Genomic DNA, 15447 nt, shown 5'->3' on the forward strand with positions numbered 1-15447 from the left:
TGTAGTTAGTACACCAAATCTGAAAACATTTTGAATTTAGTCTATTAAAAACTAGTGGCTCTTAATAATGCCTCAGACAAATCAAACTGCAGCTCCAGATGCCCGTGTCAGAATATAGCCTAGAGCTTAACTATAGGAAACCCTTGGATAGTTTTACTATCCTTTGAAAGCATCTTTCAAAACCAAAGATCAGGTTGGGTGGCACTGACAAAACAAGCTGTAGGTACCAGGGGAATAACACACACAGCCAACTGTCTTTTTTTATAAAAGTATTTTTAATAAACTGATGGATTTAAGTTTCAGATGCTAGACAACTTGTTGCCATGTACAGGTAACAAAAGTCAAAATTCTTTGAATTTTATACAAATACTATGTAGTACAGTAAACTTGAATACAAGTTTACAAAAAATGCATCAGTGAATATTCAGCTTGTAACCAACTTCCAACAGTGAAAATTATCATGTATCAATAGTGATCAGAATTGCATTGCAAATTTTAGAAGTAATGCAACTATGTTTTTACCAAGCCACTCTGAAGTTACTGGTGCACACTGACAGTACATTGGATTTTTTTGGCTTGCTGAACAGAAAATGGCATTGAAATAAAATGACTTCGAGTTAAAGAATATAATACGTATCAAAAGTACTATCTTACAGAAAATTAAACAAGAATGAGAAAGTAAACAGAGCAGAACCCTGAAGTAGTGATATTTTTCTACCCGTTTTGATGGAAAAGACTCCACAGGTGTCCAGCTTTCTCACAGCATTTTGGAGTGTTCTAGTCCTAGCACAGTGTGGTCATTAGTAGACTAAAGTAATCCCTGCTTGGCAGTAATGCTGGTGAAAGGTAACTTGCTCTATTGCTAACAAATTGGAGTAACCACTGGCAGGGTGACTTCTTGGAGGCATCCAGCGGAGGCTGAGTTGACAGCATGCGATTGAAGTTACAGTACTGCTTGCTTTGATACAATACCCAACAGCCTTCAGGGTTCAGGTGTCAGTTTCCTCACAGGATTTACAAATGGATGGTTTTGAAACAAACAAACAAAAATTATGGCGCATAAGACAGTATTTTCACCTGTACAGCTACCAATAAAATGAACATTTTTGTTACAAACTTTCCAGTCTGCTTTATAAAAAATAGTCTTAGTTTTACTTCTAAATAAAAACTGTGCTGTGATCTGTCATGTTCTTGCATTGTACATGCTGTAGTTGTGTGTTAATGAAGGTGTAGAGATTTGTGACCTAACGCTCTGGATGTATCAGAAGCCTAAAAAGCTGATTTTGGTACATAAAAGTTAGGTAGCAATGAAAATTCATTCTATTCATTTTCCCTAAAACCTAGGAAAAGCTACAGTACATTGCTAGATCAGTGGCCTCAACCCTGAGCTGAAATAAAGGACCTGCCTTGGCCAAGAGACTTAGTCACATTACTACCACAGCTGCACAGCAGAGACAAAATAACCTGTCTGCAGCCTGTTGTCTTAGCTGTAAGTAGTGTGAGATTCAGTTCTGTAATGCTTGAGAGTTGACTGGAGACCACCATATTCATTTTCACTACAGGAAAAAAAGAAAGGAGAACTCAAATTCAGAGATTCAAATGAAAAAAGCACTCAACAGGGAGAGTCAGTATGTCCAGCTTCTGGAGACCAGAGAATGTAGTTAGTAGTAGACTTGTCAGTCTTAGGCGTTTCCCACTTGGTAGAAGAGATTATTAAAACACGTACCAAACTACAGTTAAAAAGACTTCTACTGTTAATCCCACTCTTTCCAGAAAGAGTCTCACTTGATTTTTTCCCCCCAGAACTGAGTGTGTGTTTCTCTGTACCTACACTGCATCACAGAAGATGAGTGAAAACTTAAAAGACTGTCTGACAAAGGATTCAACCCAACTGCCAGCAGAAAAACTTCCACTTGTTTCTAACATGAGTCAGAGCTGGCAACCAGAAGAATTCTTACTACGATACAGCCTACTGCACCTTCCTGTGGGTTTCAATGGCACTGACTACTCATGGCTAGGAGCACTCGTAACATGAAGCATTCTTGCCTCCTAAGAGGACTTTTTTCTTTTAAACATCAGAAACTGTAGAGTCAGTATTTCACTTAATGGAAAAACTAAACCCAGCAACAGACTGAAAATAAAGCTTGTAAGAATCATTTATACTTCTAGTAATGCACACTTCTTTGTGAGCTGATCAGTTTACAGATGGTATGGGTTTTGTTAGTTTAAGGCAGCAAGTCTTATAAAATACACAAGCTCACCTCCCTCATGTTTGTGCTACTGTATCCTTATGTGCACAATAGAACCTCACTAATTTACACTAATGACTGGAAGAACCATTAATTCTCTTGGTAAGTGAACAAGAATAAGGCATTCCATTATATATTCTGATCACTAATTATAATTTAGCTCTAATTATAATCTACCAGCAAACATACTTCTGTGTTTTAGAAAATAATATCTCTTACCTTCAGATATAATTATGTGTGCAGATTAGTGGGTTCTGCTGTGTAAACAAGCAGGTGCATAAGCAATTTTCAGGTTTTTCTTCATTACATCTGACAAGAAAGTTAATGCCACAGATAGAGACTGTGGGAAAATAAATTAGGATTTCTCTATAGTTTGCGCAGATATGCACAACTGGGCAGTAATTTATAGCTCAAAGAAAAGGACACTAATGTTTACAAACTCAAATGAAGCAAAATCAGCAGCAGAAAAGGAAGGCCATTCCCCAACCATAAATGGCTTGTATTACACTATTCCAAACTAAAAGAAATGAAAAAAAGAATACAAGCATTAATTTTATATACAAGTTTGAAATCAAGTAAAGCAAACAGTGAAAAACTTGTTGATGCTTCTAACAGATGATGTTCACATCTCTAAATCCTGGCTGAAGTAGACTGTAAATACAGACAGAAGATAGGATGCAAACTGCATGGCTGAGTTAAAAAAAAAAGGTATCAATGTGCATTGTAATGAGAAAGAAATTTCCCTTCATATGTGCAAAAATCCACAGTTTCATTAATGTAGAGGTCATACTGCTAGTAACAGATCTTAGACAAAACCAGTCTCCCTACATCCTGGAATCTACCTGTTTACATCAGCCACTTTAAGTGCACAGTACCCTGTTCACATATATAGTATTCAGCAGTTTCTGGCATTTCTCAGAAAGTTAACGTTCACCTGCCTTAAATCTTGAAAACAGAGGGGAGAGTTCATCTAGGGCATCATACCACTGCTTTTGAGTTATAACAACAGTTAAATCAAACTCAATTTCTCTCTTCTTCCATGGTGGCAGGAGTCCTTACAGGACTTGTAAACAGCAGTACACAATACTGTAAACAAATAATTTAAGTTCTGCTTTATACAAGATGTTAAGTTAACCCAGGTCTACCAAACAGGTGAAAATGAAAAGGGTGGCTTTACACAAAATCCTTCCCTTTCCTCCCAGCAATTCTTTTCACTACATAAATAATCCTGAGCTGAAACAGGGGCTGATGAGAGCCTTTTTTGCATATAAAAACAATGTTCTAGAGTCAGCTCTCATGTTCTGTCAGGAAGTCAATTGCTGGAGAGATTAAACTGAAGTATTTCAAACCATTTGTTACTTTGGAGGAGGACTTATAATTTGGTGTGGCGTCCAGTTCTAGACCCAGATGCTGAGCTTGCCAAGGAAGCTGATGCTGCTGCATCCTCAGCTTCCTCCAGCTCATCGTGTAGCTCCTGGCTAACACTAGACTGGAGGGCTGCAGGAGTTAGCCACTCCTTCGGCAGACAGCTCTGGAGAAACGGTATACAAGAGCTGAAGTAGGCAAGGCGATTCACCCATCGTGGAATCTCTTTTCCACACAGAATCTAGGGGGAGAAGGCAAAAGAAAGGATTAATTTGTCTTCTGGATTCAGCAGTAACAAAACTACAGTACTGTAAATAAAAAGCAAAGACTGCAAGCAGCCTTACGATTTACGTATCACAAATGCAAGTCAAGAAGGACTCAAGTTAGCTGCACTAAGACAACTTTCTCCATCAGTAAATGCAGCATCCCAAGTCACACAAGGAGACTTGTTTTCCACTGTGAGTTTGACACATGGTTCTACACTTTTTCTAGAAGTCCTAAAAAGCCTAACCACCTCACTCTTTTTGAACAGCTTCTATAAAAGGCACAGAAATGAGTTAAGGTATGCCTTCTATTCACCACTAAGTCCTCAGAAACAGAAATTGCAGGAGAAATCTCACTATTACAAAAAAGCACCCTGAAATCAAGTGGTCAAAAAGACAGTGTCAATACTACAGTTACGTGTACAGCTGAGGCTATTTACAGTGACAGCCTCTGATGACTTAGCACAAGACATCACCATCTTACAGCACACAGGCCAAGCACACGCTTCGGTTCACTGGAACAAGAGAAGCTATACAATGCAAAGCTGGTTTCAACTCCTCAAAAATATATAAAGCTGCATTAAATACTTGTTTTTACTGTACATCAGTCATTAAATGGTTTTGTTATCACTATTCAAGAAGCGAGCTGTTTTACTCACTACCTCCATATTCACTTCCAATATTACTTACTCCAGTGCAAATCTGGAGAAAATCACAGCTAACGGGAGCATTACTCTGCTGTGACTGAGCAGCATTTAACTTGTATTTATATCCCTGTTTTCATAGTCAATTTGAACACTAAATAGGACAAGACATAAAACAGAAACAACATGACCATGCGGTTGAAGAGTATGGCAAAAACCTGGCCATATAGGCCAGATGTCATGCCAACTGCAGCTTTGTCAGTGTCTCACCCTACTTACTTGTACCAGCACTGAACATGAATCATCATCTCAATAAAATTTTCCAGTACCAGTGGAAGATCAAACAGTCTACACAAAACACAGGCTATGCAATAAGTGTGCCATTAACTATTTTGAAAAAAAAAGAACAATTAAATTTTATGGAAGTTCACCAGGGAAAAAATAGCCATCCCTTTTTTGAAGTGCTTCAATGGAACATTAGAATAAATTCTCACAAGCACAGATTGCTAACCACCAATAAAATCACAACTGCCATTCCCCTCTTTGTCCTGGGTTACTTGTTCCTGACCCTACCCTTGTGCTGATACACATGTGAGTGACCAGGCATTCAATCGTATTGGCAAACCTATCATGTTAAAATACAGCTGAAGGGAAAAAGCAAAGCCCATTCAACTCCACAGTCAGACACTCTGCATGACCACTCAGTTATCTACATGACCAGGATGCAGGTGCTAGCAGAGCAGTAACTTGACAAAAGCCTCTCAAGCAGAAGATTAACATTGTCTGTGAAACTTCAATGCCTTTGTTATTCTTTAACAGTATGTCATAACTTCAAAAATTCTTTTCAGTGTGATGACTCTGTGGGGAAATACTGATAAAAATAACACATGGTTCTATCTTCAGTAGTGATCTCTGTAGCATCTGAAATGATTTTGAAATCCTGTTAATAATTAATTTACTAGGTCTCTCAATTAGGAGTGCACCCTTGCTCAAACACAAACTATGTATGACAACAATATTTAGCATTTTTGGCAGCAAAATCTTGTGCTTTTGGACATAAGCACAAATAAAACCTAAAAAACGGTGACATTTGCCCAAGGTAACAGAGGTAGGAAGTTGGAAGTTAGGCCAAACATTCCAAAGGACAGGAAGGAGATGATGCTCTGTAGCCACCTGGGAAGGACCTTTCTATAGACCTTCAAGTTTGTTTACCTCAGATAAAGCTGAAGAAAAGTGATTGCAGTTTTTGTGCATTAGGTGATAAGCATTTCCTTTGAATTCTTTTCCAAGCTCTTCTACTATTTTTTCTATGTCATCTTCCATAAAGTCAGTACTGCCTAGAACCACAGCCTCCCTAGAAGAGAAACAGAGAAAATAGGTGGTGATCAGGCTTCCATGATATAGGTGGATTACTGTTCATACATTGCTCAAAAATCACCCTACTGTGGCAAGATCTTTCTGCCCTCCAAGAATAACATAGATTCTTTCTATTCCATTTTACAGCACCACTTTCATCTTTACCATGAGAGATTATTTCCTTGCCGATTGTCCACCCGTAGCTCACAAGTTCTTTGCAACTTAATTCTGACAAACACTGGATGCAATTTTCCCCTGCTCCCCAAAGGAAACTGTTTCTAAGAGACAGCTGAGAACAGGTAAGGGCTTGTAACACAGGGAACAGTCAAAGCAATCACAATGAGAAAGTAGAAAAGAGACACGGGGAAACCTTGAAGAGCAACATTTTTCAGCTTTATCGTTGAATAAAAATTTCACTATCTTGAAAAAGTGACCCTGTCATATATACTGTACGAATAACAAAAGCTACCCACAAGTCAACATAATTTGTACACATTTAAGGAATTTAATGGTATGCTAAAAATAATGTTCTTTGCTGTAGACACTTCACTTTCATCACCTCTGTCCATCTTTCATTTCTAAGTAAAGAAAACACACTAATTTCTCCAAAAGTCAGAAATCCTGTAGTATCATTCAACACATCTATCCTCAAAAATAAATGCAACAAGTTATCTTTTTAATATGCCTTCTCAAAAGCAAGAAAATAGGTATCTCTCTTACTTAAATTTAAATGTTTCTCCTAGCTCAGAAGCATTTCCTGGTGAAATTTCAAATATTCCAGAAAAAGGGTATGGATGACCACCATAGGCAAATTCTGAAAGAGAAAGCTCAGATTTAACAAAAACAGCATAAAATGACAGTAAAGAATAGCAGACCTCACTGACTACATCACTTCACAAAGATCTAAAGCCAGAAACCAGACATCTTATTTACATGGGTAACAAATGCAAGGAGCTGGAAATTAATAGTTTGGTTAGTTACTAGTCAGCCTAAGTGAAAACTAACAGGAAATTTCCTGGATCAGTGTACAGGTTTAACTTGAATAACTTTACACTAAGTATATATTATTTTCATTGTATAAGTGAGGATTTACAAGTTAAATTGTAAATCCTACCACTGTTCTTTACACCTGCTTGTCTTTAAAAGTCCACTTACATATTTATAGATTAGGGATTCAAAGTACTGCATCCTCAAAGGTCTGATGGTGCTTCTGTTCAGTGTGCACGACAGCTCTAAGTGTGGCTGCAAGTAGTGGCCCAATAGGGTTTTTTAATTTCTTGATTTGTAAGAGTTCAACTGTCCCAAGTTCTTTACTATAACAAGAAAGCAAGTCAGTGCATGCGTCTGAAGCCTGCACGTAGCATCTGCTGGCATAAGCACTTACAGTACGTGCAAATACAATGGTGTGCTTTAGCTTCCTTCTGTGTCTGCAAGATAACACAACATGCCACACCCAGAGTGCAATAAAAAGCTCTTAAGCATGATTTCACGCTTCCTTTCCTCAAAACTCGTAACACATCATCCAAGTCCAGCATTCAGTTTTGTGGATAATCTTTTTTTACAAGAGGTTAATAAATAAAGTTTGATGTACTTTGAAAAATGCAAGTCATTGTTCTAGCAGGGGTATGACCTGCTATATGAGAAAGCTGTTATAATCCGAACAGGAAGGGAGACACATGTATTTGGCACAGCTCAAGAACTGGGTTTCAGGCACAGCACTAGTAAGAGTCAGGTCTTTCTGGTTTGGATTAAGAGAAATCCAAAAATGCTTTAACAATACGCATTGTATTTTGTCAATTTGTTGCTTTGATAACACCTGCAAACCCAGCTACAATGTGACCATTATAGTAAGCTGAAACATCTATAGTTTAAGATAACTGCGCAATGTAGTGTTTGGATCGCATGCCACACCTTTTTGCTGCTTCCCCTCACCTCCAAACACATTCCAAAAAGAGAACAGAAGTAGATTTTTCTTCTTTAAATGGACTACTTTGAGCAACACCCATCACCTCAGAGCGTCATTATACTGCTAGGCAGGAACACCTCAGACCTGAGCCTGTGCTACAGCATGCTCAGAAACACCTTCTGGCAGCAAAGGGGATTCAAAGCGGCCTGAACAGATCAGGAAGCTGCTTCCCTAAAGTACAACCTATTTAGCAAAATCAGAATGTATTGCTGTATTTATCACAAGAGTATAATTTGTAAACAGCATGCACAAGACACATTTTGAAGAAACCGTCTCTTTAAAACAAACCAACCTACCAATAAGGAATAGACAATTTTTCCTGAGCATCACGCACTTTTAGGAGCCTATCTGCAACAGGCTATTGTTTCTGTAGCTAAAAATTAACTCCTTGCACAAAGTGCTGGCAGAATACAACATGATTCAACTGGGCTTAGATGAAGCACGCATTTGTTTTAACAACAGGTATTTCAAAACCTAAAATAAAGATTTCTATGTCTAGGTGAATAAATTGCACACTTTTTCATAGTTGCATAGCTTTATACAAGAATGCGAGATAACTACCAGATTATTCATATCCAAGGTTTTTTCCGGAGGCAGAAGAGATGAGAACTTTAAGAGAACACTGATGAACAGGTTTCAGGAGCCAGACTTCCCTCACTACCTGAAAAATGTTTTTTAAATAACAGCATTACTGGAACAAAGAGTAAGTTATGTTTTTCTTGTACGTACCTCGGCCATACACCTCTATACCTGAATGGAACACTCCAATTCCAAGGGAAGAAGTATATTCATTCATCCAATACTAAAAGGAAATAAGAAAACAAAAAAATACTCTATTTAGTTTCCAATACAGATTTGTCTTCTGACAGCAGACTGACATATTTGTCCCCCACATCAAAAGCATAAAACCCTACCACAAAGTGAAACTGCACAACCCATTTTACAGGAACAGAACATGCCGTTAAAATTCCCCACCTGTACACAGTGAATTAATTCCATTAGGTTCTACTCCAGTGTTTTAGCACTGTCAATGTCTGTCAACCAAGGAGACCATACCTGGGAGAAATCCAGATCTACTTTCAATTTGTCAACAAGTTACAGGTTGTAAAGTTTTCCATTAAGTGGAATACATTCTAGAATCAACTGCAATAACTTTGCAGGAGCACTTTTGGTTTTTGTTGGTTTTTTTTTTTAAATAACATCAGAATGTAGGACTGTCATATACACACACTAGCTGTCATTTACAGTAATGACCACACTTTTACTTATGACCAGATGAGCACAAGACACACTCAGAGGTATGTAAGATGGACTGAAATTACCTAGTATATTTTGTCTTTGAGTACTCAATTAGTGGTCACCATACAAGAGACTAAGCTCTCTCCAGGCTCCTGATGTTTGTGTCTCCAGGTGTAAATCTTTTGCATAGGTCTAACACCTGTTTCCAATACATCACTTCTATTGTAGCCAGCAGATAATAGCTGCATTGTAAAAGGAAAGCAGGAAATGATAATTTAAAAAAAGAAAAAAAAAAAGGAAAGAAAAAAAAAACCCCTCCCTTAGTGCTTTCTCTTTTCTTTTTCAAAAGCAGCAGCAGCGAGTGCCTATCAGGAGCTAACTATTACCCTCAGGACCTTAAAGATGCACAGAGTTCTAGAAAGGGAAAACCTCAAAATTACTGTCTTTCCTTGGCTACATCATCACCCTCAAAATATCAGTCTCCAAGCAGTAAAAATTTTCCAAGTGACACATAATTTAAAAAGGAACTTCAAACAAAGGCTAAAAAAAAAAAAAGCTTCAGTTGTGTCCTTAAAACTGAAATTGGCTAGCCAGAAAAACCTCTCAAAAATAGAAGGAAAACATTATTTTGTCAATTACACCAGTAGTGGGATACTTCCTCCCAGGTCATCTGATCCTAAAGGGCACTACTGCAAGCTTCTACAAAGCAGACTTCAAAAAGTCAGCTGGCAGGCAGGATACAAACTGAGGTAGTACTCCCAGAAAATTAATATTTGTTTAGCAAACACGAAGAAAAAGAAGCTGTCTTCTTCACACAACCTGTTGACATACGTGCTTTCTGATGTGAAGTCACTATTAAAACAGAACAACTGATGATAAAAATGCAGAAGTTTACAGGTGTCACACTTTGTTAAGATGTGCTAGCTGGAATTAGTGCATAATTTACAGGGCCCTTACAAACATTATGGCATATAACATGCATTTCTGAAAGCTAGTTTTCTCCCAATAAAAATGATACACTAGACTTTGGACTGAGAAGCTATTCATGAAAATCAAGACAAGTTAAATGGCAAAAAGAGCAAGTCAGGTCAAAAGTTAGAGAATTTCAGGTGTGAGAGATGGATGTATTTGGCTTTTACAGTCATCCTTATTCCAAGTATCATCAAATCTAAAATAAATGGTCCCCAAATTAAGTTACATCCGTTGCCAGACATCAATGCATTATTTTTCCAGCCTAAAATTCACAATTGTGCTAGCAGGCACAGGACACAAATGACTATCTGGATAACAAGATGCTGAGGATTTGATGTTCTGTTCTATAGACAAGCCAGCTGTGGGAAATTTTGTCAACATGAATTAACAGAAGACAGATTTTACTCCTTATATTTAAAGTTAAGGCTCATTGAGATCTGTAGATAAATTTTGCTTAAGACTTAACTTTACCCTTTGATTTAATTTCTGGCTTTGTCAATGCATTGCTATGTTAGCTAGAGGGGTATGGATGACTATATTAATCACCTTAGTCTATTTAAAGGCCTTAGCAGTGCTTTCCTTCCTCCCCCCAGAGAAGAGCAGAGAGCTAGTTCGTATGACCAAGCTACATCCAGAAATATACTGCGTTAGATTTACTGTGCATAGAAGGACATAAACTGGGGAGAAAACAAGACGACGGGAAGGAAGGAGAATGATGTTAAGACTACCCAACTAACTTAATGGGTTTGTGAGCATAAAAAAAATGGATGCTGTTCATTGAAGTGAAATCAAAGCTCCCAGGAAAATGGAAGAGCTACTTCAACATAAAACTGTTTCAGTTCTGAAGCCAGTCCTATCCCACACTTTACCAGCTGACCATTTAAAAATAGTTTTAGGTTTATATTTATAGGCAAAACCGTAGGCACATTCAACACACAGTTTTGTCAGCACAGGAAGAAAGTATGTTTGCCTAATGAGAAGGTGTATCGAAATGAACCTAATCTAGAACAGAGCTAGACAGGGTCCCTGGTGCTCTAGTCTATCCTCTCCCAGACACCCATTCGGCCAGAAAACTCTGGGTCCGGCCTCTGACTTCCAAGTAACCTACACATCACAACGCATCAGATCTGCTAATGCCAAGCAAGGTTATCACTGCTCTCTGAAAATGGAACAAAAGTTACACAAGATGTCCCATAAGCAGTAAAAGTAATAAAGCCTAGTTTGTTACTAAGCAGAAAAAGAGAAAAAAATTATTCACAGTCCTCCCCTCCCACAACCCTGTGAAACCTAATACAAGGTATAGGGAGAGGACAGAAAAGCAGGTCACCAACCCTCCTCATCGATCTGTACAGAAGCAGACAAATGGGATGGAAACTGCTCCAACAAGGTGTTCAGCAGGTCCAGTGCTATTCAAGTATGCACTCCTCCTTACTGGTGCCACCTAAATACACGGGGCTCACTAGACTACAAAAACTGAGCACTGGTGGCAAATTAAACAAATGTTAGCAGCTTTGGAAGAAGTGCCTAAAGCAAGCTGGCACTTCACTTAATACTTCCAGTAAGAACAGAGTAGGTTAATTGAAGATAAAAGAATTTCAATAAGGCAAAATTACTTTCCCCCTAGGAACAGTAATTATATCTAATTATTACTTAATCTGGATCAGCTCTTGGAAGGTTGGTCACATTTTCTCATTGAACAAAATGCCTTATCTCACCGAAGAAAGAAATGCAGGACAAATGCAACTTAAAGTATGCTGAATTTGGCTACAGCTGAAAAGATTATAAATGACTTACAAATAAAGACTGTAAATTAAATGACATCTACGTAGCTCGCTGGTTCAGTAACATGCTGTCAGTTCTGGAATCCCAAACTGATCCCAAAAGCTACATCCTTGCTTCCATTACACAAACTAGATTTCCTCCATTTAGTCCTGATATGAACTTTGTTATAGTAGAATGTATAGAAGAAGCACAAATCCATATCCTTAGTATTTTGCATTAAGTCGGTCTTGCAGAACAGGAATTCATATTTAATGCAACTATCAGAGTAGAAATATTAGAGAAGTATTTTTCTATGTGCACAATAAAGTCATGTCACTGAAATGAAAGAAAACCACTAATCCCAGTGCTTCAAAAATATCTTCTTCGTTACTTTCTTCAGAGCTTTCACTTATGTTCATACCTTAGATTGTTATAGCCTTATCTGACAAGGGAAAAAACAGGATGCTACTTTGGGCACAAAATAAAGCTAGACTCCTAAAAATAGCAGTTAGTTAAAATGAAACTATAAAGTGCTCCAGTTCTCAAAACACAATATATCAAAGTCTTCACCCTACCCTTTTAATGATCATAGAAGATTTTCAAAGGCATGAACTGCAGCACATAAACATGCCCTTAGGCTTCTCTCCCTCCTAAAGTTACCAGTACTTGAAAGTCCACTTTCTTGTACAACACACGCACCCCTCCTCGCCCTTTGGTTTTATTGAAGATTTTCGCTTTTTCAGGAGTTAAGGACAATGGAAGGGTATATGCTCCAAACCCAACCAACTCAGTCCTGTAAGGAATTTCAACAGTAGCAAGGTGACCTAGTATTCCCCTACATACTTAAGTGGCCATCTGGGAAATGAAGCTAGTTAGTACTCAGGTTAAAATACAGCTGTTCGTATGACTGTTGCAATTATAGTAGTGTTGATTCTGTCAACCAGGTGACTAACAGTGGCCTCGTGTTCCAAAAGAGAAACAACAAACCCCAGTCCCAAACCTAAACCACAAAAAACCCCAAAGCCACCTCCAAGTGACACAAAATGTCAGAAACAAACAGTAAACCTGCTAGTGCCTCAAAACACAGCTGGCAGGATTTGATGAATAAACAGAACTTCAAAACAGCTGTTATGAGAGACTCTTCCCTTCTCTCCCCCACTTAGTGCCCCCAAACAATGCAGTATCCTTGATTTCCGCAGGCTGTCTACATGCAGTAATGTAACTGCTATGCAACATGAAAGCGAGGCTTTAGTTTAAGCTCCTGCTTCAAACAAGTTTAAAATGGCCTGAGACATTATTTAGCGAAACAGTTCGAGACACTGTCAGTGTACATCCTGCCTTTCAGACACTGTTAGAACCTCAGTTTTTCTTTGCAGTTTAAAATAAGTCTGTTTCTCTAATGGTCAAAGTAATGTAGACATCGTTATAAAACAAACACAGCTGAAGTAGGATATAGAAATATTCTGCTTAGTGGTCTCAGCTTACACTATGTATAATTTCTGGTGATGTACAGCTTCAACAAATACCACAACTGCAGACCGATGCACAAAAAGCCACCCCTACATGTGATCAAACATCTGCAAATAAAATGTGGTTGCTTGCTTCATTTGAAGATTAAGTTCCTTCCACAGATGGTGGCTTTAGAGACTATGCTACTTCTTGACATAGGCAGAGCTCCACTAATGACGACAGGACAACTATCAGTCCCCAACATGTCCTAAGGAAAGTATGACATTAGTTTTTATGAGCACAACCTTCCTGTTGCTTTTTTTTCCCCTCCCCTCTTGTCAACTGTCAGCCTTCCTAGGATGGCTGGAAGAAAAGTGATCACAGCAATTCAACTCTGGAGGAAAAAGAAAAGACGATATGGGTTGCAGCAAAGAAATCTAAAGAGTAAGAGACGGAAGGAGAACCATGTGAATCAAAGAGTAGACTATCACAAGAGAAAAAGAAAAGGCATGCTGAAGTCACACCCCACCAATGGTATTGTCATAGTGAGAATGGAGTTTCTCACAGAGGCCACAGCATTACTTTCCAAGCAGGCACTTACACAGGAGACAGTCCGTTCTGTTAAGTTTTCACAGCCTGCCTGTGAACTGGGCCCAGGTGACACTTTGCACAGCTAAGCAAGTCTTCGTGAGAATGCTGGGTCTTCCATCTTTGTGAGTCAGAATCGCGTCAAGCCTTGACTTCAAAGATACTACCTTATGTAAGAGTCCTGAAACTGAAGTCCTACTTCTTCCTCTGTGCAAATATTTATAGTTAATAAATGTAAAAGCTTCTCTTTTCATGCTGAAAGAGCTCCAGTGTATATTTTTGAACCGTAGTCCAAAGTAGTTATACATATGCATGTGACAGAGCATCCTTCCCTCCTTAAGTCTAGTAAAAATAATGCACACTGACTTTTTGTCATATCAGCATCACGTATGAGTTCAACCAGGTGAGCAAAGACCCCATTTTTTTTCCCTTCTCTCAGAAAAATTAGTGACTAGGCTGCTCCTGTCTGCAGTCTCCCCTCCTTCTCTACAATGATGGAAAAACAAAGTAGAAGTAACAGGTTATATTCACTGGAGACAGAACTCGGACACAGAAAGGGGGGGGGGATAAAATCCTTTGACAGGGACATTGATTTCTATGGTAAGTATTAGGGTGAAAGAAAATAATGACAAGAATCAGGCTAGTTCATAAAGTCACATATATAATTTTAATTTCAAGCCAGATAGCTCCCTATTGATTGCTATTAAATATTCTAGCATTTGAGCCTGAGCATTCCCAAGCAAACAAGCTGCATTTTCTCTCTGCCAGCAGTCACTGACTCTACACTACACACCTTCAGCCTTTTAAAACACCGAAAGTTCACTTTAAAATGGTGGTGGTGGTGGTACGAAAGCCTTCTAAAATAAGCTAAGTAACACAAACACAGTTACCTGAAGCTAGCTGTCAATCTTACCGTCCCTCTGTCAGTACACTCAAAACGTGTTCAGAGAACTGGTGCTACTTGTTCCGATTTCCAGCGATTGAAATGCATTAACGGATAATATTTTCTTAATATTACTTATCCGCACCTCCTGTTCTATGCAGGTACTTACACCTCATTTGTTACCATGGCATTTGAGCGGCTTCCAGCTGAACATAAGACAATACAACAGTTGCTGTAGGTGTCACAGAAAAGATTACCCAGAAGGGAGGGAAGGTGAGCTCATAGGACTGCAAACCAAGCTGGAGCAATTCCTTTATTCCTACCAAGTTGCAGCCGTACCACAACTGTTCAAAAATTTCGGGCTAGGAAAAAAAAAAACCCGTTACCGACACAGCGCTAAAAAACTCTTATCCCTACAGAGGCAGTGGTTAACCCCAGCCACCCTCCTGCTGGAAAAGCGGCCACTCATCGTTTCCAGGAGCAGGAAAGGCAGCCCCCCCCGAGCCCGGGGGCAGCAGCCGAGGAAGAAGAGCACTCCTTCACGTCTGGCTGCTCGTTCGCGGCAGGGGGGGAGCTTCCCCCGAGAGAGGGAGCGGATCCACCCGTCACGGACAGACCCGGTCCGGCACCGCACCAAACTTCTGCTGCAGCTCACAGACGATCTGCAGGCACCGACAGACCTCCCACCCAAATTACCCCCCCCACCCCACCC

General features: G+C 39.1%; 1 protein-coding gene across 3 annotated transcripts; it reads right to left on the reverse strand.

The window, feature by feature from the left end:
* Positions 1-256: 256 nt before the first annotated feature.
* On the reverse strand, positions 257-15430 carry DESI2 (desumoylating isopeptidase 2). 3 transcript variants are annotated; one of them, XM_010562591.1, is made up of 5 exons: positions 14993-15430; positions 8573-8645; positions 6598-6691; positions 5734-5875; positions 257-3855 (listed from the first exon to the last, which is right to left on the reverse strand). In XM_010562591.1, the coding sequence occupies exons 2-5, from the start codon at positions 8637-8639 to the stop codon at positions 3622-3624; spliced, it is 537 nt and encodes a 178-aa protein (XP_010560893.1). In that variant the 5' UTR covers positions 8640-8645; positions 14993-15430; the 3' UTR covers positions 257-3621. The 3 variants fall into 3 exon arrangements, with proteins under 3 accessions (XP_010560893.1, XP_010560891.1, XP_010560892.1); XM_010562589.1 differs by having other exon boundaries at positions 14905-15430; XM_010562590.1 differs by having other exon boundaries at positions 14881-15430.
* Between the last annotated feature and the right edge of the window lie 17 nt (positions 15431-15447).

Source organism: Haliaeetus leucocephalus, unplaced genomic scaffold (genome assembly GCF_000737465.1).
Source record: "Haliaeetus leucocephalus isolate CR32 unplaced genomic scaffold, Haliaeetus_leucocephalus-4.0 Scaffold162, whole genome shotgun sequence".
Lineage (NCBI taxonomy): Eukaryota > Metazoa > Chordata > Aves > Accipitriformes > Accipitridae > Haliaeetus > Haliaeetus leucocephalus.